The sequence below is a fragment of the Lepus europaeus genome, chromosome 7 (assembly GCF_033115175.1).
Source record: "Lepus europaeus isolate LE1 chromosome 7, mLepTim1.pri, whole genome shotgun sequence".
Lineage (NCBI taxonomy): Eukaryota > Metazoa > Chordata > Mammalia > Lagomorpha > Leporidae > Lepus > Lepus europaeus.
The window spans coordinates 52857340-52879704 of record NC_084833.1 but is presented as its reverse complement, the minus strand read 5'-3'; the positions used below and the strand labels follow the sequence as shown (position 1 = coordinate 52879704).

The 22365-nt window shown below is 51.9% G+C and overlaps 1 protein-coding gene across 1 annotated transcript in view; it reads left to right on the top strand.

Annotated features, from left to right (window-relative positions):
* The first annotated feature begins 1446 nt into the window (after positions 1–1446).
* PARVA (parvin alpha) overlaps positions 1447–22365 on the top strand; it is a 160101-nt gene continuing 139182 nt past the window's right edge. The window contains exon 1 of the mRNA XM_062196486.1: positions 1447–1642. Within this exon, the coding sequence (XP_062052470.1) occupies positions 1507–1642 (136 nt within the window). The 5' untranslated portion in view covers positions 1447–1506. The remainder of the gene's footprint in view (positions 1643–22365) is intronic.

Here is a 22365-nt window from a genome sequence, read left to right as displayed (position 1 = left end):
ACTGCTTTCCCCAGGGCGCATTAACAGGTAGCTGGATCAGAAGTGGAGCAGCCAGGACTCGAAGAGGCTGAGACTTTAACCTACTGAGCTACAGCGCCTGCCCCAGTAAATCTTTTTTAAAACTATGCTTTTATTTGGCTTTTCACTATCTCTTTAAGATCTTTGGGGAGCGGGGCAGAGGCTTATGGCAGTCCTCCCAGGCCAGCAGACATCAGGACTTCTTTGCTTTCTACCGAGTCAAAGGGAGCAACAAAAGTCTCATTTTCCAAAAAGGTAAAATTATGACGCTGCAGCACAGATAAGATGAACCTGTCCCCTGCTGAGAATCTACAGACCATCTGGTTAAATTTCAGCTGCTGCACAATTTGCTGATTGGCTCCAGTTAAGGTGGAGGGGGTTATCAGACTGCTTTATTCGCATCTCCTGGGAAGGAAGCACAGCTGATCTCTGGGACCTGCAAGTGGGGGCTGGGAAGAGACTCTGGATCCAGGTGGCTGCTCCCCGCAGTTTTCCATTACTGGGTGGGATCGCAAGGCTTCCGGAGCTTTCTTTCCCCCACGCTTTTGTTTCTCATCAGCTTGCATTTGCTAAGAGCAGCCCAGCTTTGAACCTCAGCCTGGTGCTCGGATTCCAGATTGGGGCCACCTGACTGGCTGTCAGGCAGGCGTTCCCTGTGGGTCAGGTGTTCACCCAGATTCCATCAGCTGTAGCTACGGGGCAAGAGCCACGTGGAGGAGACGCGGTTGCCCAGGGGCTGTGTGTGAAAGGCAGACACTGAGAACTCAAGATGAGCAAGCACAAGCTTGAGCCTTTGAATCATTTCCAGGATGAGTCCCGAGCGCTGTGTTGTGTCACTCCCCCATCACTGTTCTTTTTGGTCAGGCGGGATAAGAGTGGGTGGGGTCGTGGAATTCACAGGAGTCCACACTTGAGCCTTTTCCATTTCCGTTTCCCCACACATGTGAGACCCTTCTTTGTACAAGCTGTTGAACTGCTAGAAACCCAGATTTCTTGCAAGAACGAGCACTTTGACCCTCCTCTCATGAGCTTCACTTGTAGGTGGACGGCCACGGCTGCGTGCCGGAGTGGCTGTCCGTGTTCGGTGGGCAAAAGCTACTGCGGGAAGTGGGGACCCAGGCCAGGTCCGGTGCAGCTCCCCAGGGGTGCCGGGGCGCGTGCTGGACGCAAAGCCCTCGCCGCCTGCAGGCTCACCCGGGCCCACGCGTACACATAACAGAGGAGGCCACTGGCCCCACGGGGGGCGAATTAGGGGCGTCCTCCCCGCCCCGGGCAGCCCTGGGACGCGGGCAGCGCCTTCCCGGGCGGAGGGCGGCGCGAGGGAGGGAGCGAGGGAAGGGAAAGGCGAGCGTGAGCTGCCTCGAATGCTTGGAATAATTCCGCTTCCGTTTGGAAAGCCGCAGCCTCAGTCCCGCCGCCGCCGCCCGCCGCGTCCGCCCAGCTCCAGCGCCGCGTCCCGCCCGGCCCGCGGCTGCCCGCTCCGCCGCCATGGCCACCTCCCCGCAGAAGTCGCCCTCTGCCCCCAAATCCCCCACTCCCAAGTCGCCCCCGTCCCGCAAGAAAGATGACTCCTTCCTGGGGAAACTCGGGGGCACCCTGGCCCGGAGGAAGAAAGCCAAGGAGGGTGAGTGCGGCCGAGCCGGGGAGAGCGGCGTGGGTCGGGGCCCGGAGGAGCCGGGGCTCCGGGCCCGGGCGGGAGCGCGCGGCGGGTGCCCGGCGCGGTGCGGCGCGCGCTCGCTTCCCGGGAGCGGCGGGCGGGCGGGCGGGAAAGCGAGGCGCACCCCGCACCGCGGCCCCGCGCCTCCGGCCCTGCGGGCGCCTGGCCACGGCCGCCCGGCGCTGCCTTCCCGGGCGCGCCCCTGCGGGGCCGCGGGCGCGCGCCGCGTGGCAGACAGCGGGAGGCGGCGGGACGCGGGAGCCCAGGCCTGGACTCGGCTCGTAGGCTGCCGCCGCCGCCGCTAGGCCCGTGTCCCCGCCCTCTCCGCGCCCCAAGGCTGGCATTTCCCAAGTTTCCGCTGAAACTTTTCCTGGGCGCCGTCACGCTCGCGCTCTGCCTTCATTGGTCTCTGCAATCAGGCCGTTTCCTGTGGAGTCCTCTTGCAGCAGCCTGGCGGCTCTGGCCCCCGCGGCCCTGTCGTCCATCCCTAGGCCTGCGCTGGTGCGGGGGATTAGGTAGCATCGGTCGTTTGCTGAATGAATGCGTGGAGAACTGGCGGTCCTAGCGGTCCCCCGGTGTAGTAATGATAAACTCTCATCCGGGGAAACCGGCTTTTCCCCACACCCGGCGTGAATTGAGGCGATCTGATTTTTTTTTTTCCAAGATAATTTGCATGTAATGCATTTTGTCTCGCGGCTGGATTTAGCATCCTGGTCTTGGTTTGGAAAATAAGGCGGCGTTTCGCAAGCAAGCGGTTAGTGACAGGTTGTGTGGCTATGAGATGCAGGGTTAGGAAGCGTGTTTTATAGACTGCTCATGGACAGGAAATAACCTCTTGAAAAGCTTTGATGCTGACATGTAAAGTAAGTTTTATGTTCTTGAGGTACCTTAAAGCTTGAAACTTCAATGCTGAGATTGAACCCAGGTCGACCTGAAGGACTGGATTTCTATCCTCTAGACGGAAGGAGGAAGCAGTAAAACACTGCTGGTTACAGTAGTCTTTGTAAACCCACCTTTGTGTCCAAGACCCCCAGTAGATGGAGGAAACCTTACATAGCACTGAACCCCGGATATATACTGTGTTTTTTCCTATACAGGCATATCTTTGATGACATTTAACTTAAGAAGAGATTAGCGCCAGTAGAGGATCCTAATGCCACAATTGTAACAATGTTGTAATGCATACTGTGTAACATGGTCTGTCTCTCATCCTGGTGCTTGGTGTGGTTAGTGAGGGGCTGCAATGCCTGTGTGATGAGATCAAGTGAGGTGAGTGACGCAGGCGTTGGGATGGAGCGTCAGGCCTCTGCAGGAGGGTAATTGGAACACAAGCACTGTGGTGACCCCGCTACAGTGGATCTGATGACCTTGATGATGGCTAAGGGACTAATAAGTGGGCAACTTATATGTAACAGATATGCTGGATAGGAGGATGACTCATGTCCCAAGTGGGACAGAGAGGGGCAGCCTGAGATTCCGTCACAGTACGTAGAATGATATGCAACTTAAAAAGTGTGAATTGCTTCTGGAATTTTCCAGCTTATAAGACTGAAGCCTTGGAAAGTGCATGCTCCTATTTTGGTAACCTGCTGAGTAGTGTACAGTTGGTGGCAAATTGTGAAATCCTGGCTTGGAAAGCCTCTCTCTGAACTGTCCTTCCAGGTTTTTCCTCCAGTTTCCTTATATAGGCTCATCCTGCTTACGAGTAAACTTAAGAATTATTGAAACCTGGATGTACCGTGAATACTCACCCATCTTGACCAATTCTATGGGAAAATTGACTTTCTATTTAGCCAAAAGTTGACCTCTCTGTACTACTGTTTGTGGGGCCAGGAGAATAGAAAGGGCCTCGTGGTGGCCTTTCACCTTATTAAAGTAGACTAGCCTGCTTTCTGGAGTCTTCCCTTAACCAAGCAAACACCCTCTGCTTTGATAGCTCATCCTCAAAGAATGGATGCGGTTTATAAGGCCCTCTGGTATCCTGCCTCTTCAGTTGGAATCAAGGTCACTGCAGGGAGCAGAAGGCCAATATAGTTGGGATTTTGGAAATAATTTAGTGAAGAGACTGTTGACCTAGCTGTGGGCAGGGTTAAGGGAATCAAGAAGGGAGGCTGCTGTACCTGTGGGCCAGCAACAGGTGGGAGCTGTTCCCACTCCTGGGCCCAAGGGGCAAGTGAAGCCAGCTGGAACCCAGGGGAGGTTGGAGCCGTGGAAGAGGGACTGCCTGCCAGAAGCTGTCGTTGTAGGGGGACTTAGCCATGATCAGAAATATGCAGGTAGAGCCGAGTGGCACAAGAAATGCAGATTATTGTGGTGTAGCGGGTAAAGCCGCCCTCTGTGGCACCAGCATCCCATATGGGCACCGGTTCAAGTCTCGGCTGCTCCATTTCTTTTTTTTTTTTTTTTTTGGACAGGCAGAGTGGATAGTGAGAGAGACACAGAGAGAAAGGTCTTCCTTTTGCCGTTGGTTCACCCTCCAATGGCTGCCGCGGTAGCGCGCTGCGGCCGGCGCACCGCGCTGATCCGATGGCAGGAGCCAGGTGCTTCTCCTGGTCTCCCATGGGGTGCAGGGCCCAAGCACTTGGGCCATCCTCCACTGCACTCCCTGGCCACAGCAGAGAGCTGGCCTGGAGGAGGGGCAACCGGGACAGGATCGGTGCCCCGACCGGGACTAGAACCTGGTGTGCCGGCGCCGCAAGGCGGAGGATTAGCCTAGTGAGCCACAGCGCTGGCCTCGGCTGCTCCATTTCTGATCCCGCTCCCTGCTAATGCACCTGGGAAAGCAGCAGCAGATGGCCCAAGTGCTTGGACCACTGTACTCATGTGAAGCTCCTGGCTTTGGTCTGGCCCAGCTCTGGCTGTTGTGACCGTTTGGGGAGTGAACCAGCAGATGAGATTCACTCTCACTCTCACTCTCACTTTAAAATAAACAAAAATCTTGGCCGGCGCCGTGGCTCAATAGGCTAATCCTCCGCCTAGCGGCGCCCGCACACCAGATTCTAGTCCCAGTTGGGGCGCCGGATTCTATCCCGGTTGCCCCTCTTCCAGTCCAGCTCTCTGCTGTGGCCAGGGAGTGCAGTGGAGGATGGCCCAAGTACTTGGGCCCTGCACCCGCATGGGAGACCAGGAGAAGCACCTGGCTCCTGCCATCGGATCAGCGCGGTGCGCCGGCTGCAGCACGCCAGCCGCGGCGGCCATTGGAGGGTGAACCAACGGCAAAGGAAGACCTTTCTCTCTGTTTCTCTCTCTCACTGTCCACTCTGCCTGTCAAAAAAATAAAATAAAATAAAATAAACAAAAATCTTAAAAAGAAAATGCATATTCACTTCTCCAGCCTTTGAATCTTCTACTGGGGTTTCCCATTGACTGCACCTAATGGGAAGTTACCAGAATAAGGGAATCTCTCAGCAACATGTGGGGACCAGCTCCTTTAGGGCGTACAGTGCAGTGCACAGTGGGGGGAGTGGAAAGTTCCTGGCAGACCCTGTCACAGTGAGCTAATCAGAAGTCAACATGGTTCAGTGGTGGTCTAAGCTGAGTAGCCCAGATTAGGGCAGGACCGCCGCCTCCCTCACTCTAGCCTAGCCACAGTGTTCTGCTAGTGCAGCTCAGGTTACTTTTCTTTATTCCACCAGCCACAGCACCTTGTTCTGTGGCTCACTGAGTTTGCTATTAACTGACTCAAATTTGTTTGTCACTCCAACCCCTTGTGCTTCCCTATCGCAGATGTACTCAACTGGGTTTTTGAAACCAAGCGCAAGATCTTATTAGCTAATCCAGTGGCTGTAAATGAGCTGGTGGAAGAGCTCATGGCTGCTTCTAAAGGGGCCAGTCACTACCCAGCTCCAGTGGGGTTGGTGTGGAATGACTGTGGCTTGTGAGTGTGTGCAGGGTCTCAGGGACCAGTGTGGTACCTGTTGAAGGCTCAATGAGGTTGGGTCTTGCTGTGCATCCTGCACAGACTCACAGCTCTGTGCCCTGCAGAATCTCTCTTCTACTTTCCCTTTAGTGTTGTAGGGTCTTCTGCTCTTTGTATTTTCCCCAAGACCACTGACGTCACTCTGTCCACAAAATGTCTCAGTGCTTCAGCAGAGAATTCTTCTGTGCGTAAAGACTCCTGTTCGTTTGATACCCGCTGTGTCCCACTGTAGGACACAAAGACTGGAAAGACATACTATTGGTTGAGTATACCTTATCTGAAATGCTGGGGTCAGAAGTGGCTCAGTTCAGAGGATTTTGGATTTGGAATATTTGCATAGACTTTAGCAGGTTAACATCTCTAATCTGGAATCTGCAATCTGAAATGCTCAAAGTCTGGAACTTTTGAATAAATGGTCAGCTACTTTAAAAGGTTTAGATTTTGTAGCATTTCAGATTTCGGATTTTCAGATTAGGGATGCTCAATTTATATGCATTATTTGGCCTGTGTAGGGCAACAGTTTCCTATAAGAACGTATCCTTCCTAAGGATACCTGACGCACACATCATGGAATGACCTTAAGTCTCATAAGAAATACATCGCAGTCATCATCACCCTGATGAAAAACAGTGTCCCAGAGCAAGGGAGAATAAGAATAGAAAGTATGGTCTTTAGGATTTGGGCTTGATTTCTGGTCTAGCCTCTTATTTGTTGCTATGATTTAGGATGGGCTCCTTAAAACCTCTAGGCCTCTTTTTTGTCTACAGAATGGGAACAAAAATTCCATCTTTACATGGAAGATGAGGCTTCTGTGAGAGTGTGCACCATGCATTGCATAGTGTGAATAATGGTAGCTATTAAAGTTGATGACTCAGTTTTAAAGAGGCTTTGAAGTTTATTATGGCCTGCGGAAGGTTCTGCAGGCTCTGTAAATAGCTTAGTAGCCCGTGGCTGTATGAAGTGCCTGTGGCATTGTTTGGGTTCAGTTAGTAGCTAGGGGATCTTTCTTTGCAAGCCAGACCCTTGCGTTTCCCCCAGCATCACCTGCCAGCATTTAAAAATCCCTGGGTTGTAGCTGAGGGGCTTTGGTTTCCTCAGTGAATTGGGTTTCCAGTCCCCTTTTGTGTTGGGCGTGGCCCTGCCCAGTCGCTCTTCCTCCAGCTCTGTCCTCAAGGCCTGCCCTTCCAGGATCACCATGTTGGATTGAATCTGCCAGGGGAGGCCCCCACCCCGGATCAGCGGCCACGCCCATTCCCGCCCTTTGCCCATTTCGGCTCACTTTGTCTAGTGCATCACATTTCAGCTCACTTTGTCTAGTGCATCAAGTATGGGGTGAGGACCTGACTTTCACAATGCTGTGTAGGTCTAGTGCTCACCTCTTGGGTCTCGCTGTCCGTTCAGTGTTGCTGGGGAAGGCCCCCAAGCCCTACAGCAGATGAGTGGCTTCTAGAGTGAGCAGACCCTCAGCAGTGCGGAGCAGTCCTTTCCCCTCTCCTAACCAGTTTCATTTGCATTTTCCCATGTGTCTTGCCCAAGCCCTCCCCAGTCAAGTGCTTCCCCCAGACCTTGAGGTAGAACATTAAGGACTAGGTGAGAGCGATTTTGAGTTCCTGTCACTCTGCCCCATCCCGCCCATATCCCAGCTCCCATTTCCAGTCCCTTCCTGTCTTCGTGCCTTCTGAGGAGGCCTTGCTCATGGGGCCATTCCTCTCACACTTGCCACAGCCAGGGACCCTGTGTCTCCTATCCCCGGTCTTCTCTTGCCCCCCGCCCACCCCTGCACTCCAGCCTTCTGTAAATGTGCTGTCTTTCCCACCGGAGGTCAGGCTCCTGACTGCTGGTTTTCCTCTTCATTGGCTCTCCTCCTTCTCCCGTCTTGTCTCCTGGTCACTTTCTGAGCCATTCCATTCTTCCACTGATTATTTATTGAGCGTCTGCCGTGTAGCAGGTATGATACAGGTGCTGTAAGAAGGTGGGAATCAGACAAAATGCCTGCCTTCATGGGGCTTACATTCTCGCAGGGGGGAGAACTAATAAACAAGATAAATGGGTAAAATGTGTGTATTTGGATAAGCATGGTGATAAATGCTATTGCATGAAATAAAACAGGGAGAGGAGACAGAGTCCTGGGTGGTGGTGGGCTGATGATCTTCAATAGAAAGGCATGTTTGAGTCAGGACCTGAAGGAGGTGAGGGGGAGAGCCAAATGTATATTTTGCAGGAGGAAAATGTTCAGTGCAGAGGTCCCGAGGCAGGACTGGACCTGCCATGTTGCTGAGGGTCAGTAAGGAGGTCCACATGGCTGGAGGAGAGAGCAAGACAGCAGATCCCAGAGGTCTTTAGAGCGAGGGCTAGGGCAGGGCGTGAAAGGCCTTGGAGTCCGCAGCAAGACTGGCACCCTCATGCAGAGTAGGATAGGAAAGTTTGGGAGTGCTCTGTGCAGAGGAATTCCATGATGCCTCTTCCGTTTCAAGGGGATCACTCTGATGGTGTTAAGTGATGCTGGGGTAAGAGCAGGGAGGTGGGTTTGGAGGCTTCTAGAAAGATCCAGGTGAGAGATGCGGTAGCAGTCTGGGGCAGAGCTGTGGCAACGGAGCGGATGAACCTCAAATTCTGGGTGTATTTTGAAGACAGCACAGGGGATTAACTAAAGAATTGAATGGAAGCTGAGGGGGTGAAGCCAGGATTGTGTTTGGGTTTGAAGAACTGGAAAGGGGGAATTGATTCCCCCCCCCCCCCCCACACACACACACTTTGGTGGAGAATTCTGCAGGATGACCTGGTTTGGGGAGGAGGGGGAGGAACTCAGTTTTGGACCTGCCCAGTTAGAGGTGCCTGTTGGGCTTCCCAGTGGAGGTGATGAGGTTGTGGTTGGTTTGGCCTGGAGACGCAATAGTGTGGAGCCACGTGAGCATGGATGGGTTCACAGAGGAAGAGAGCGTGCAGAGAAAACGGAGCGTTCCCCGGACTTATCCCCAGGGCTTTCTAGCGTTTGGAGGGTGGGCAAGGAGAAGACAGACTGGGAGGGAGGCTAGGAGCTGTGTGAGAGGCGGAACACCAGGGGACAGCGTGGAGGCCTGGAAGCAGCTGGCGATCAGCACTGGTTCTGTTCCCACCACTTTGTGACTTCCCCAGCTGCTATCTCCAGGTTTTCTCCATTTCAATCACAGCTCCACTTGGGCTCTTAGAGGCATTTGGCGTTGGTTTGCTTTCTCAGTTCCTTAAAGTCATCCTCTCCCTTGGCCTTACCCACACTGGTCCCTAACTACTGCTTTTCACCCCTTCACAGACTTCGTACTGTTTGCCCTCCAGTGGGTGGTTCCTGGGGTTTTAGCTTCTCCTGCTTCGTTCTGTTGTTCCCTTCCACTCCCCCCCTCCCCGAGTGCGCGCACACACACACACACACACGTGTGCGCCTCCTCCCCCCAGGTTCTCTCACCTGCTCTCATAGCTTCAACCACCAGCTGCCCACAGATGATTCCCAAATCCGTATCTCAGATCCTGATCCTCGCCCATATCCCACATGCATCTTCCCGCTGTCTGTTGACTGTGTCACAGGATCCTCAAACTCCACGTGCCTTCCATGGAGTTCTTGTTTGTTTCATATACACAAATCTGTGTCTACTCATCTACCATCTGCCCAGCTGCCCAAGGCTGAACTGTTGCAGGCTTTTATTTCGGAGGTCAGCACTTTGTCTTAAAGGACCTGATAGTAAATATTTTAGCCTCTGCAGCTTCTACAGCCTTGGTCTCAGCTGTTCAACTCTGCCTCTGTTACTGTCCAGGGGTGGGGAACTTCCAGCCGGTGGGTTGTACAAGGCTTGCAAGATCATTTGGTCTGGCCCTACCAAAGCAACCTCACGCAGGACTCCAGTAGATCTGTGTAGCATGCTGATTTTTGAGTTGATAATTTTGCATGGTCTGTGAATGGTGTTGTAAGTATCCAGATGGCCCTTGGCAGAACAAAGGCTCCAGCCCCTGCCAGAGGATGGGTAAATGGATCCCTAGAACATGTTTGTTATGGACAGTGAGGTTGGAATGTCACATAGTTTTCTTGTGTCCCTTTACAGCCATTTAAAAATCTAAAAGCCATTCTTAGCACTGTGAGGATGGTTTCCACTCATGTAGGCTGCACAAAATACAGCAGGCTGGACCCGCTCCTTTTCATCCCTCAGGAAGTCCTGCTGGTTCTGCCTCCTACATATCACTGCTTTCATCAAGGCCTCACAAGTGCCTTTTCTTCTTTTAGACTGCTTGTTTATCTTATACCTGAAATATTGTAGCATCCATTCAAGTAGCCTCCCCATATCTGGTCTCTTTTTGTTCAATCCTTCCTTCATCCTTTTGCCAATAAGTTTAAAAAAATTTTTTTTAATCTATTTGAAAGGCAGAGGGAGGCAGAGAGAGGGAGCCAGATCAGTCTACATTCCCCACATGTCTTCAGCAGCCAGGACTGCGACAGGCTGAAGCCATGAGCCTGGAACTCCATCCTCGTCTCCCATGAGGGTAGCCTGGGAACCCAACCATTCAAGCCATCCCTGGCCACCTCCCAGGTGCATGAGCAGGAAGCTGGACCTGAGCTGAGTGATCAGCACCCAAAGTAGCACTCTGATATGGGGTGTGGGCATCCCAAGCAGTGACTCCACCCACTGCGTGAAAGTGTCCATCCCAATATGATGTTTCTGCAGACACAGAGCAAGGGCCAGTATTGTGGGGTGGCAGATTAAGCTGTGAGTCGTGATGCTGGCGTGCCATATTGGAGTGCTGGTTTGAGTCCCAGCTGCTCTGCTTCTGATCCAGCTCCTTGCTAATGCAGCTGGAAAGGTAGCAGGTGGTGGCTCCTTCCATCCACTTGGGAGACCAAGATGGAGCTTCTGGCTCCTTACATCAGCCTAGTCCAGACCTGGCTGTTGTGGCCATTTTGGGAATAAACCATTAGATGGAAGATCTCCCTCCCTCTCTCCCTTTCTCCCTTTCTCCCTTTCTCTCTCTCTCTCTCTCTCTCTCTCTCACTCACTCACTCACTCTGCCTTTCAGATAGACTGATAGATCTTATAAAAAGTTTAAAGAAAAAAACCCACAAAGATAACTTCTCCCCACGGCAAATTTCCCAGCATAGCATTCAAGAATGTCACAACCACTCTTTCCTTTACTTTTTGATGCTTTTTTTTCCCTTCCAAAAAAAAAAAAAAAAAATCTCCATTTCAGCCGCAGCAAACCACCCTTCATTCCCCAAACACATCCTGTTCTTTCACAGGCTTTTACCTTGTCACATGCTTGTACACCTTTCTAGAAAGATCTTCTCTATAACCTTTATTCGTTCATCAAGACCAAACTCGGACATCCCCTCTGCATGGAGCTTCCCATTGCACCTCCAGGGAAAGGGGGACAGTCCCTTCTCTGGCCCCTCAGTGCCTTGTTTCTGCTGTGCTGTAGCACTGGCCACGTGGCACTGCCGCCACGTGCGGCTGTGTGTGGCACACACTGTGGTGAGACCCTCCTGCAGCCCTCCTGCTTGGTGAAATATTTAACACATAATGATCTTGGAATTTCTGTGGAATGAATCTTTCCATATTCACTTTGGTGGGGAAAATAGCCCCCCACTCATTGGTTGTGTGACTTCATACGGATTTCTTCCCCTTTCTCATATTAACTGCCCGTTTCCAATATTAGAGGATTAGGCTAAATAACCTCACAGGGCCCTGCAGCCCTCTTATTGTGTGAGTTCCGAGCTCTGATTTCACCAGGCTTCTCTCAAATTCAGTTTTATTGTGTCTGTCGGGTGGTCTGGGAATTACATCATCACAAAGACCTCTTTCTTCCCTGCACTAATGAAGGCACCTCTGTGTCGGGAGGAGGAGATGGAGACGGGGATAAGTGGGCCCGGGCCCAAGGACACCTCCGTGTTAGGAACCAGCCTCCTTGTCTCATGGAATATCTCCATTTGGTGAACAAGCACAGTTCATAATTAGGTTGCAGCTATTACTACAGGAGGAGAGATGAAATCCTCGTGTAAACATTTGTAAGCATCTAAAATCTCCACTCACAGTCATGGAAAAAAAGAACAACATCTGAGAGACGTCTCACCACAACTTCAGTAGTAAAATACTAATGAAAAAAAAATAGATGTAAACATTCTGGTAAGTTCTCAGTGGGTTGCACAGGCTGAAATCGGTAGGGCATCCAAACGAGCTTGGCCTGAGGACTGCAGTCCCTGGCCAAGGAGGCCTCATCGGGCTGGGGCCCTGGCCTCAGCCCTTCTCTCTCATTTCCCTGCAGACGCCAGGCGTCTGCTCACATTTGTATCCCAGCGGTCTAGCACAGCACCAGGGTACGTAACCGTCCTCATAAATGCTTCTCATCCAAGTGCCTGAGTTGTCACCGGGCGTTTTCTTCCCACTGAGGGAGTGCCCAGGTTACTCTAAATTCTGTTCCAACCTCAGGTGACTCTTCGGGTCCCCAGAGTCCACCAGAGCCCCTCTGTATGTGTGTGTGTATGTGTGTGCGTGCGCATGCATGTATCTTAAAAAAATATCTACCCTCCTTCCCATACACACAAAAGAATCTCTTTACCTGGTGTAGGAAGACATTGTCAGCTAGTCTAGTTTGGCATATATGCAAAGGTCCTTAGGACCATCGGTTTGGGTCCTAGGATCCGTGGGTGTTGATTGCATAGTGGGGCAGTGAACCGGCAGGGAGGCCCACTGGTTAGGGCGGGGGAGGCCAGGATAACGTGCAGTGCAGAAATGACTTTGCACATAACCATGTTAGCGTGTTAAATGAGGAAGGACCAAGATGAATCCACCTGTTTGCAAGATTTGAGAGACACAGGCCAACCACGTAGCCTCTGAGTTTGTCTTTTCTTCCCAGTTATAAAATTAACCCAAGCATATGGGATTTCTGGAAAAGTAGAAAGATAAACAACCAAAGTTCCACATCCCAAAGGCCATTGCTATTATCATTTTGGTTTACTTCTCTTATTTATTCTACCTTTTGTTCTTACTTACAGTTGTGAATGTACTAGGTACCTAAGTCTATTCATAAAAATTATTTATTTTTCCTTCCAGTTGTTATATATTTTTTCATTATTTATCTTACTAGAGTTTTATAGGTGCATAATATTCCATTGGGTGACTCTCCTGTTTTTTTTAAAGATTTATTTATTTATTTGAAAGTCAGAATTATACATAGAGAGGTCTTCTATCCACTGATTCACTCCCCAATTGGCCACAGTGGCCGGAGCTGCGCCCATCCGAAGCCAGGAGCTTCTTCCGGGTCTCCCACATGGGTGCAGGGACCGAAGGACTTGGGTCATTTTCTACAGCTTTCCCAGGCCATAGCAGATAGTCAGATTGGAAGTGGAGTAGCTGGGACTCGAACTGGAGCCCAAATGGGATGCCAGCACTGCAGGTGGCGGCTTTACCCGCTACACCTCAGCGCCAGCCCTTCTCCTGTTGTTTACTCAACCATTTCTTTTGCTCCTTTTTTTTACTTCTTAGGAATAATGTGGCCTAAAGGTTTTAGAAGATATTCAGGATAATTGTCTGGGGTGGAGCCCCAAAAAGCAAATGAAGGGTCAGAGAGTGACGAGTGGCGGGTTAACATGCGTCGTTTAGAACTGGCAGCCAAGGAGCAGAACCTGCGGTTGCTGCCGGTACTCCCTGCTGGGTGGCTCAGAAGTGAAGCCCATGTGTCAGGCTGCAGCTTCTGTTGGCTGGCAACACCTCATCCCCTAAGGTGCCAGCTCAGAGGGTGGTGGTCGGGGCGGCAGGCTTCCAGCCTGCCAGGGACCATGCTGAGTAAGTTTGAGGCTCAGCTGGCTCTTTATTTTGGGACATTCTTTTAGGGCCATCCTCCCTTCTTTATGTGGCCCGAGTATCCCCCCTGAGCCCAGTGGTGGCCGCCTTGGGAACAGGCCAGGGCTGGCAGCCACCACCCCTGTCCTCCCCTCCCCCACTCCAGGTCTCTCTAGGCCAGTGGGGGAGGGTAGGTGAAGGAGGCCCTTTGTCTTGAATACCTCCCCCAACCCCAACCTCTGACCTTCTGGGCTCATCCCTGCACTGGTATCACAACCTCAGGTGCATACGGAGTGCTATGGCGGGCATATTTAGGTTGGCCACTCATACAGGGGAACCCTTGGGTGATGCGGTGCCTTAAGCTGGGGCTGAGAAGGGGCTGGCTCGGGCTGATGCCTCAGGGGCCCAGGCTTCACCTCTGAAGAGCGGCTCCTAGCCAGCTGGAGCAGGTCGCATCAGGTTCCAGGCACTCGCTGGGGAGGTAGCCGGCTCCCCGGGAGTGCTGTGTGCTAGGCGTTTCTGTCCATCGCTGAGTTCATACTCTGCTTCCTTCACTCATTCCCTTATCTCTTTACAATCCTAGGCAGCTCCTCTCGCTGTGCTGTGGAAAGCCTAGCCTGGCTCAGCGACCCAGGCTCTTCTTGAGATGCAGCTGACCGCCCGGGGGCGAAGGTGTTGGGCTACTTCTGCTCCCACAGTGATGTCCACCGGGGTCACCACGCTCCTGGTGACACCAGGGGCTCAGTGCAGCAGCCCCTGTGCCCGTTTCCTTCCAGCATCTGTCCCCTGGCAGAATCAGGAGCTTGCCAATTGCAGGATCTCGTGGACTTTCCCACTCAAGATAATTATTCCTAAAGCCACTTTTGTCTTGGTCAGCTGCTGGGGAGGGGAAGGAGGGAGGAATTTGGGAGGGGTCCCGTTTTGGTCAGCTTTTCAGGACCACAGCAAACTACCTGAGGCAATGCACTTCATAAAGAGAAAAGCTTTATTTAGCTCAGTGTTGGAGGTTCAAGTCCAAGATCAAGCCGCCCCTCTGGCTTAGCGTCTGGTGAGGGTGTTGGGAATGGTGGGTTGTGTGCAGGAGGATCATGTGTCCACGCAAAGAGAGAGAGAGGGAGGGAGGGAGGGAGAGAGGGGCTGGGCCCGAATCAGGCTTTTCATAATCTCCTTGTGAGCTCTCTCTTTCCAGGGCACACCCTAGCCCCCTAAGGACCTCTGAGTAGGCATACCTCAAGTTTCCACCATAACTGGATTATGTTTCTACTCATTTAGTGCCATTAATTTACAACTTTGAGATGTAAATGTCTGTATAAGTTCAGGGGACAAACCGTGTTCAAGCCATAGTAGGTCTGCCGTCCCAGTGCCCGGATGTAGGGAGCACAGCCCGTCTGCCGAGGCGGGTGCCCAGGTGTCAGGGTGAAGAGATTCTGAGCAGAGAATCAGTGTCTGAGCCCTGAGTTAGGGTCCTGGGGGCAGAAACTGGCAGATTTCAGCAGGCAGGCCAGGACCCTCCTGAGGAGGTCAAAGGCTGCCCATGCAGCCCAGGCTCTCTGGTCCCACAGTGGGGTTGGAGGTGCGTGGGGAGGATGTTCATGCTTATTCAGGGTCCCTGGTCCTTGCCTTGCTTGCCTCCTCCCCTATGCTCCAGGGCTAGAAGTAAATTTTCCTCTCCATGGAGAGGGGCTTTCCTATTTACTAGAGGGCTGAGCTACTCCTGGCTCCCAGCTCTGGTGGGGCTGACAGCTGGGAGAACTGGGCTGCAAAAATGTACAGTTTGCATGCTATCTGCAAAATGCAAGAGCAGGGTACACGTTTCTGTTTGAAAGCAGCCTTCAGGATACAGGGTCAGTGTTAAATCCTGAAATCACCCTTGCTCGGAAAAGCAGCTGCCTCTTGGCTGAGGATGGCAAGGCCTCTCTCGGTGGGCTCGGTAATGGCCCCAGCACATGCCCAGGTTCTCTGGGAACTGAATGGTCCCTTCACCTGCGCTTCCTCCCTGGCCGTCGTTAATTGCAGGGCTCCCATGATGGTGGTGCAGAGGCTGTGCTGAGTGCGGCCAGGGTGATGGACACCCAGGTCTCACACCTTGTAATGGCCCTGCCAGGGGTGGATGTTAGCACACCTGGGACCTGACACTTCACTAAATCTGGGATGTGCAGCCTGGGAGATGAGAGTTCAGAATTGCTTAAATTGGTGTCAGAACAGGTGGGAAACAGGAGTTCAGGGCTATGAATTGGATGGATGGCAATTGTCACTCAGTTTGTAAGGCCTGAATGTCAGCTTTTCAAATGATGTGACATGAATTTAAGTAATTCAGGCTCCTAGCTACCTAGCCCTCTCAGTGTTACTGGTGCAGGAAGTATGATTCCTGGTCTAGCTTATGTTCTTGTGTGAACAAAAACAAAACGAAACGTCCCTGCTGGCATCTCGGGTGTTGGAGGTGGTGTTTGCGTGGAATTGGTATTAATGCGTTGTCAGTTTCGGTGGCAGTGTGGATGACAACTTCATTTCCTGTCTGGCAATTCCCCGAGCTACACTTGCAGCCGTGACCTCTCACCTGCACTGTGGACTCATTAGCATGTGTGTGTTGTGGCATTGCCACTTGCATACGGAGATGGACTGGGTTTCAACAGAGGGCACGGTGTTCCCAAAGGCTTCTGACAAGCTGCGAAAGAGCTCGGCTCCGGTTTCCGATGGAAGCTCAAGTCCAGAGGAGAGGTCATCTGATCCATCTGGAGAGTAGGCACTTTTTTTTTTTTCCTAAATAGAGTAGCTTTATTGAGATAAAATCCTCCCACTCACAAGGCATAATGCAATGGACTTTTGTGTATTTATGATTGTGCATCAACCATTGCCAACAGTGAATTTTGGAACATGTTCATCACCCCAGAGAGAAACCCTATACCTATTAACAGGTACTCCTTCTGTCACAGACTCCACGTCAACCACTCCTCCCCTTTCTGTCTCTGAATTTGCCTGTTCCAGACATTGCATAGCAGTGGGACCATACGGTGGGTGTCTTTGGCGACTGTCCTCTTTCACGTAGCATAGCAATTTCAGGGTTCCTCTGTGCTTCAGGCTTCATTCCTTCTTATGGCAGGGAAATAGTCTATTACGTGGATATGCCATATTCGGTTTATCCACTTATCAGTCGAGGGACACCTGGATCGTCTGTGATTTTTGGTGATTAATATTGTGGCTGTGAATTCTCATGCACGCATTTTTATGTGGACAAGTGTTTTCATTTCTCTTGGATGTACACTTTTCAACAACAATAGTAAAACGGGTGCACCAGGAGCAGGTAGCTCTATAGTAGCACTGTGGTTCCTGGGCCAGGTACCTTACATATGCTCACTTATTTGGTCTTCCTAATGACCACTGTCAGATGGGTATTAGCGTCTTTGTTCCTTCACACATGAGAAAACTGAGACACAGAGAGGCCGGGTGACTTGCCCCACGTCAAGGCTAGTGTAGTAGTGAATGCCAGCTGCTGCAGCAGGTAAGCTCTGACCTCTCACATACCTGACCTAAGTCCATTTCTGGCTTATTGCAGAACCCCATGACACCGTTCATGGTGGAGCTGCCTGCCAAGTGGTCACTCAGGGTCCCAGCCCCTTCTCTTCTTTTTTTTTTTTGACAGGCAGAGTGGACAGTGAGAGAGAGAGAGAGAGAGAGACAGAGAGAAAGGTCTTCCTTTGCCGTCGGTTCACCCTCCAATGGCCACCGCGGCCGGTGCGCTGCGGCCGGCGCACCGCACTGATCCGAAGCCAGGAGCCAGGTGCTTTTCCTGGTCTCCCATGCGGGTGCAGGACCCAACCACTTGGGCCATCCTCCACTGCACTCCCGGGCCACAGCAGAGAGCTGGCCTGGAAGAGGGGCAACCGGGACAGAATCTGGCGCTCCGACCGGGACTAGAACCTGGTGTGCCGGCACTGCAAGGCGGAGGATTAGCCTGTTGAGCTGTGGCGCCGGCCGCCCCTTCTCTTCTTAAGTCTCTACCTTTCTGCAGGTTTCTGAGTCCTCTCCACTCTTCCAGTGGGTGAGGACTGCCGGATGATGAGTTTTTGAGTCCCATGCCTGGATGTGGTGTTTACTACTTACCAGTGGCTGGAATTCGGCAGCGTGGCCACACCTAAGCACCAGGGAGGCTCAGGAACATAATTCCCCTGTCTGCTCAGGGACAAAGGAAATGATTAGGTCTTGGCCAGCATGCACACCTTGTTTTCCTTTTTAAAGATTATTTTATTTTATTTAAAGGCAGAGTTAGAGGGAAAGACAGAGAGATCTTCCCTACATTGGCTCACTCCCCAAATGGCTGTGACAGCTGGAGCTGGGCTGATCTGAAGCCAGAAGCTTCTTCTGGGTCTCCCACATTGGTACAGGGGCTCAAGCACTTGGGCTAACTTCTGCTGCTTTCTCAGGTGTATTAACAGGGAGCAGGATTGGAAGTGGAGCAACCAGGACTTGAAACAATGCCCATGTGGAATGCTGGCATTGTGGGCGGCGGCTTTACCCACTTTGCCAGAGCACTGGCCCCAACACGTGCACCATTTTGCCACTGCTGGCTAGAGGAAGCTGTGGGCTTTGAACTCAGGCAGGCTGGCTCTGGAGGCTCTTTGCTAACTGGCACACTCTGCTGTCTCACTGTGCAAGTGGCTTAGGGGTCTGAGAGAAACATGGAGCATTGCACAGGTTTTTCCTCAGTTTCCCTCTTACCTGGATGCCATCAAAGTCATGGTGTTTCAGAAAAAGGATGATAATAAAAACAGAAATTAACATGAATTGTTTCCTCTGTGCCAGCCCCTGTTCTAGGACTTCTAGGTGTTCTCTTTCACTTAATTGTCACAATTGAGCCCCGTGGGTGGAGAGTGATTATCACAGACAGTCGCTCCATCGACTTTGTGTAGGTGTGAAAGTAGGCACCGTCCTTGGGTTTTGAATTTGGATCCTTTCCCCGGCTGGTGCGGCGCTGTGCGATTCTCCCTTCTGATGCCGGGAAGGGATGTCCAGGCTCAGCCGCCAGCTGGCCCCAAGACCCCGTCGGGGAACAGCCGAGGCCTGGCGTGTGCTGCGTTGCTGAGCTGCGTGCTCAGGGGTCAGGTGTGCTGGTGCACTGTCAGCTGACCGTGTCTCATTCACTGTTGGAGCACAGCCCCAGCGTGAGTCCAGGAGCATCGGCATTTCCGTCTTGCAGGTGAGGAAGCTCACGAGGAGGACTTGATTCTGTGATCACGGCCATGTCAGTAGCCCTGCCTCTGGCCTTTGAATGCCCCTACCCAAGACCCCCGGGCAAGGTGGAGGTGGAAGGGAAGAGAAGGTGAGAAAGCCAAGGCCACGGAGGCTACAGCCCCAACCTCATTTGGATCCTGCCTCAGACAAAACCACTGCTAAAAGTCAGTTGTGTGACGGTCAGGAAAATGTGAGCACTCACAGGAGATCTGAAGATGTTAAGGGATCGGTGTTAACTTACAGGCGGGACAAGGGTGTAGTGGTTATGTTAGGAAGTCATCTTCTCAAGGCCTGTCCTGCAGTGGTTTGGGATGACATGATAAATGGTCTGAGATTTGGAGGGGGAGCCTTTGGCCTAGTGGTTAGGAGACCCCTTGGGATGCCCGCATCCATCAGAGTGCCTGGGTTTGAGGTCCAGTTCTGCTGCTGCTTTTTTGATTTTCAACTTTATATCACCTAAGAGTTTAAAAGTTGTGCCAGCTTTAGGTTCTATTGGATCAGGGCTTCTCTGCCCTCCTCCCCCCTTTTTTTATTTTTAAAGATTTATTTATTTTACTTTAAAGGCAGAGCTACAGAGAGACAGGGGGAGACAGAGAGATGGATCTTCCATCTGCTGGTTCACTCACTAGATGGCCACAGTGGCCAGGGCTGGGCTAGGCCAAAGCCAGGAGCTTCAACCAGGTCACCCAGATGGGTGGCAGGGGCCTAAACACTTGGGCCATCTTCTGCTTTTCCCAGGCTGTTAGCAGGGAGCTGGATCAGAAGTGGAGCATCCAGGACATGAACCGTGCCCATATGGGATGTTGGCGTCACGGGTGTTGGCTTTACCTGCTACGCTACAGCACCGGCCCCCAGTTTTATTTCTGATTCCAGCTTCCTGATAATGTGCACCCTGGGAGACAGTGGGTGATGGCTCAAGTACTTGGGTCTCTGCTACCCATGTGGGAGACCTGGGTGGAGTTCCGGGTTCCTGGCTGTGGGCTGGCCCAGCCCTGACGTTTGTGGGCATTTGGGGAGTGAACCAGATGATGGAAGATAAATCCCTATCTCTATCTGTCTCTCTCTTTGAAAAATAAATGAAGAAATTATAATGTGTAAGAATGGCTTCACATACTGTGGTAGAGGGGTTGAGGCATAGACGGACACTGGGGTGAGCACCCATGGTTCTCTCAGGACGTGATGGGTATGTGGAGGACTGCTGGCCTCCTCTCCACTTTGGGTGGAATTGTAATTTTTGTTACAGCTATAAGGTTACTCCCAAATGCTTGTGGAATATGGAATTAAAAGATTGTTTATTTTTGGTGCAGAAATTTTGATTTTCATACATAATACATTTTTGCCATGAATTTTTTGAAGATCCCCTTGTCTGATGAAAAAGAGAGAGAGAGAGAGAGAGGACTTTAATGAAAATTGAGCATGACTTTTTTTTTTTTTAGATTTTTTAATTTATTTGAAAGGTAGAGTTAGAGAAAGGTAGAGAGAGAGAGATTGCGAGAGATTAATTCCATCCCCTGGTTCACTCCCCAAATGGCTGCAATGGCCAGAGCTGGGCTGGTCTGAAGCCAGGAGCCAGGAGATTCTTCTGGGTCTCTCACGTGTGTGCAGGAGCCCAAGGACTTGGGCCATTTTCCTCTGCTTTCCAAGGCCATTAGCAGGGAGCTGGAGTGGAAGTGAAGCAGCCAGGGTTCGAACCAGCGCCCGTATGGGATGGGTAGGTGGCTGCTTTACCTGCTACGCCACAGCGTGGGCCCCCGAGCACGACTCCCTGTAGCCCCCAGGAATTAATTCAGGTGGTAGAAGTGGGTTCTGAACACTGACCCCATTTCCTGAGGTGCAGCTGCTATGTGCTACGGGGCCTCCGGGGACTGTGCTAGGTTCTGGGGTTCGGATTCCGTGCTGCTCCAAGGGGCCGTGAGGAGAACCTCTAGAACTGGGCTGCACGAGAAAAGACGTGGAGTCCACCTGGATGAGGCCACCGTGCCTCGGCCAGGGCCAGTCGAGCAGCCCAGGACAAGCGTCTCGCTGGAAGGTGCAGTGTGGCCCAGGCCCAGCCACACTTTAATTAAGCAGTGGAAATCCCTCAGACTGGCCAGTCCTCCCGGGTCCCAGCTGAAGCCGGCTCATGACTGGCCAAGGGCCCACCCCAGTCCCTGCCTAAGATCAACAGCCTACGCTCGGCAGCCGGGCTTCCGACCCACAGCAAATTAAGCCTGGCATTTGGAGATGGTATTAAATGTCCCGAGTCAGTACTCTGGAGGCGGCATCAGAACAATTAAAACTCTGCTTGCCCACTCAGATGGTTGCAAGATGCTCGAATATGAGGTTTTCAATGCGCTTTTGTGGCTCAGCAGGTTGAAAAGGGTGGGGCCTGCTTGGCAGGGTTCTGAGGGTAGATTATTCCTTTGCTCACCATAACACATGATTAACAAGGAGAAACCAACGGTAACGATAGTCGCTGTTTCGTAACTTCTGGCTTCTTTTTTCTTTTTCTTTTCTTTTTTTTTTTTTTTTTTGTGACAGAGTGGACAGTGAGAGAGACAGAGAGAAAGGTCTTCCTTTGCCGTTGGTTCACCCTCCAATGGCCGCCATGGCTGGCGTGCTGCGGCCGGCGCACCACGCTGATCCGATGGCAGGAGCCAGGTGCTTCTCCTGGTCTCCCATGGGGTGCAGGACCCAAGGACTTGGGCCATCCTCCACTGCACTCCCTGGCCACAGCAGAGAGCTGGCCTGGAAGAGGGGCAACCGGGATAGAATCCGGCGCCCCAACCAGGACTAGAACCCGGTGTGCTGGCGCCGCAAGGTGGAGGATTAGCCTATTGAGCCGCGGCGCTGGCCAACTTCTGGTTTCTTTAAAGGTGTTGGTAGCTTGGCTCGTGTGTCCAGTTGTTCAGCACACACATGTCGAGAGGCGAGCCTGGTAGGGAGGTTTCCGGGCCCTGAAGCCGACAGCCTGGTCCCACGTCGAGCTGGCTGTCTGGCAGGACAGGTTCAATGTTCCTTCTGAGCACTGGCCTCCCCGTCTGCACAGTGGGATGAGACGAGTACCTGCCTCAGGTGAAAGGCGTCGTCTTTGGTAACTGGTAAAGTGTGTGAGATAGGACCTGGGGGTGGGCGTTCGGCCTGGTGGTTAGGATGCCCAGGCCACACATCCGGGTACCTGGGTTCAAGTCCCAGCTCTGGCTGCTGGCTCCAGCTTCCTGCCAGTGTATTTCCTGGGAGGCAGTGACTGATGCTCTCCCATGGGGGAGGCCCGGATGGAGTTCTAGCTCCTGGCTTTGGACCCCCTGCTGTTACAGGCATTTGGGAGTAAACCAGTGGATGAATGGAAGGTGTTTGTCTTGTCTTTTTCTCTCTGCCTCTCAAATAAATAAATTTTAAAATAAATAGTTAAAAAAATAAATGAAGTAGGGCCTGGTTGTCGAGAAACAGTCGATAAATATAAAGATGCACAATTCAGGAAACTGTGGAGTTAAAAGATAAGTTTATTTTGATGTGAAATCCACACATAGAGGGGTTTCAAAAATTACATGATAAATGCATATTATGAACAAAACTATGCATGGATTGCAAAAGTTTTTGTACCAAGGCAAAAAACTTTTTTTTTAAAATAAGATTTATTTATTTATTTGAAAGGTAGAGTTATGGAGAGGAGATAGAGATCTTCTGTCTGCTGGTTCACTCTCCAGATGGCTGCAATGGCCGGAGGTAGGCCAGGCTGGAGCCAGGAGCTTCTTTCTGGTCTCCCA